The 2500-nt window shown below is 53.6% G+C and overlaps 1 protein-coding gene across 1 annotated transcript in view; it reads right to left on the minus strand.

The window, feature by feature from the left end:
* cct3 (chaperonin containing TCP1, subunit 3 (gamma)) overlaps positions 1 to 2500 on the minus strand; it is a 21791-nt gene that overhangs the window by 5053 nt on the left and 14238 nt on the right. Inside the window, 4 exon segments of the mRNA XM_028590119.1 lie at positions 15 to 260; positions 1358 to 1407; positions 1470 to 1603; positions 1807 to 1888. Of these exon segments, the coding sequence (XP_028445920.1) occupies positions 15 to 260; positions 1358 to 1407; positions 1470 to 1603; positions 1807 to 1888 (512 nt within the window).

A 2500-nucleotide genomic window follows, 5' to 3' on the forward strand; every position in this document is an offset into this window, starting at 1 on the left:
CAGAAGCTCCTTACCCTGAGTGATGTCAGCACCCTGATGGTGGAGGCTCCACAGTTCTGGATGAGGGTGCGCGGGACCACCTCGAGGGCGGTGGCCACGGCGCGGTACGGCCACTGTTCGATGCCGGTCAGGGCCCGGGACCTCTCCATCAGGCGCTTAGAGACCGCCATCTCTATGGCCCCCCCCCCCGGCAACAGGAAGGGGTCCAGCAGCACGTTACGGCACACCTGCATGGCATCCTGCAGGTTCCTCTCCACTTCCTGGAACACACACAGATCACATGGTCAGAGAGAGGGATCACATGATCAGAGAGATCACATGGTCAGAGAGAGGGATCGCATGGTCAGAGAGAGGGATCACATGGTCAGAGAGAGAGATCACATGGTCAGAGAGAGAGATCACATGGTCAGAGAGATCACATGGTCAGAGAGAGGGATCGCATGGTCAGAGAGAGAGATCACATGGTCAGAGAGATCACATGGTCAGAGAGAGGGATCGCATGGTCAGAGAGAGGGATCGCATGGTCAGAGAGAGAGATCACATGGTCAGAGAGAGGATCACATGGTCAGAGAGAGGATCACATGGTCAGAGAGGTCACATGGTCAGAGAGAGATCACATGGTCAGAGAGAGATCACATGGTCAGAGAGATCACATGGTCAGAGAGAGGGATCGCATGGTCAGAGAGAGGGATCGCATGGTCAGAGAGAGAGATCACATGGTCAGAGAGAGGGATCACATGGTCAGAGAGAGAGATCACATGGTCAGAGAGAGAGATCACATGGTCAGAGAGATCACATGGTCAGAGAGAGGGATCGCATGGTCAGAGAGAGGGATCGCATGGTCAGAGAGAGAGATCACATGGTCAGAGAGAGGGATCACATGGTCAGAGAGAGGGATCACATGGTCAGAGAAAGGGATCACATGGTCAGAGAGAGGGATCGCATGATCAGAGAGAGGGATCACATGATCAAAGAGAGAGATCACATGATCAAAGAGAGAGATCACATGATCAAAGAGAGAGATCACATGATCAAAGAGAGAGATCACATGATCAAAGAGAGATCACATGATCAGAGAGATCACATGATCAGAGAGATCCTTAGGATCTCCTTGCTGGCCTTGCCCCCCTCAGAAGGATGGTGCCCCCCAGTACTTACAGCCAGGATCTCCTTGCTGGCCCCCCCAGTACTTACAGATCTCCTTGCTGGCCCCCTCAGGGATGGTGCCCCCAGTACTTACAGCCAGGATCTCCTTGCTGGCCCCCCAGAAGGATGGTGCCCATGGTGCCCCCCAGTACTGGTACAGCCAGGATCTCCTTGCTGGCCCCCCCTCAGAAGGATGGTCCCCAGTACTTACAGCCAGGATCTCCTTGCTGGCCCCCCTCAGAAGGATGGTGCCCCCCAGTACTTACAGCCAGGATCTCCTTGCTGGCCCCCCTCAGAGGATGGTGCCCCCCCCCAGTACTTACAGCCAGGATCTCCTTGCTGGCCCCCTCAGAAGGATGGTGCCCCCTTTGGGGTCCCCAGCACCGTCACCGATCTTCCTCACGCCCCGTACCGCTCTTCCTCACGGGTCCTGCTGGCGATACGGGCGCCGCACGCCCTGGGGGGGGGGGAGAGTTGATTAAGATCAGCAGAGAGGTCTCCTCTCCAGGCTCAAATTTAACTGGGATTAAGCTATGAGCAGGAGGAAACTGATTGGTGGATGTGTGATGACAGGAAGACCCCGATTGGTGGATGTGTGATGACAGGGTGACCCCGATTGGTGGATGTGTGACGACAGGGAGACCCCGATTGGCTGTTTACCTGGAGATGCGGTTGTTGTCACTCTTCCTCACGCGGCGGATGGCGGTGATGTTGGCTTTCACCAGGTAATGCAGCGCCAGATCTGAGGGAGAAGAAGAGTAATGCTGCGCCAGATCTGAGAGGAGAAGAAGAAGAGTCTGAGAGGAGAAGAAGAGGTAATGCTGCGCCAGATCTGAGAGGAGAAGAAGAGTTAATGCTGCGCCAGATCTGAGAGGAGAAGAAGAGAAGAGTTAATGCTGCGAGAGAGAAGAAGAAGAAGAGTCTGAGATCTGAGAGGAGAAGAAGAGTTAATGCTGCGCCAGATCTGAGAGGAGAAGAAGAGTTAATGCTGCGCCAGATCTGAGAGGAAAAGAAGAGTTAATGCTGCGCCAGATCTGAGAGGAGAAGAAGAGTTAATGCTGCGCCAGATCTGAGAGGAGAAGAAGAGTTAATGCTGCGCCAGATCTGAGAGGAGAAGAAGAGTTAATGCTGCGCCAGATCTGAGAGGAGAAGAAGAGTTAATGCTGCGCCAGATCTGAGAGGAGAAGAAGAGTTAATGCTGTGCCAGATCTGAGGTCAGAATCACCAGGAGATTTAATCCCAGGGAAGGAGCACACACCACAAATGTTTAATTACATGAAATAAACCGAAACAGATGACACACACACACACTACACAACACACTACACACACACACACAACACACACACACACA

The sequence above is a fragment of the Perca flavescens genome, chromosome 2 (assembly GCF_004354835.1).
Source record: "Perca flavescens isolate YP-PL-M2 chromosome 2, PFLA_1.0, whole genome shotgun sequence".
Taxonomy (NCBI): Eukaryota; Metazoa; Chordata; class Actinopteri; order Perciformes; family Percidae; genus Perca; species Perca flavescens.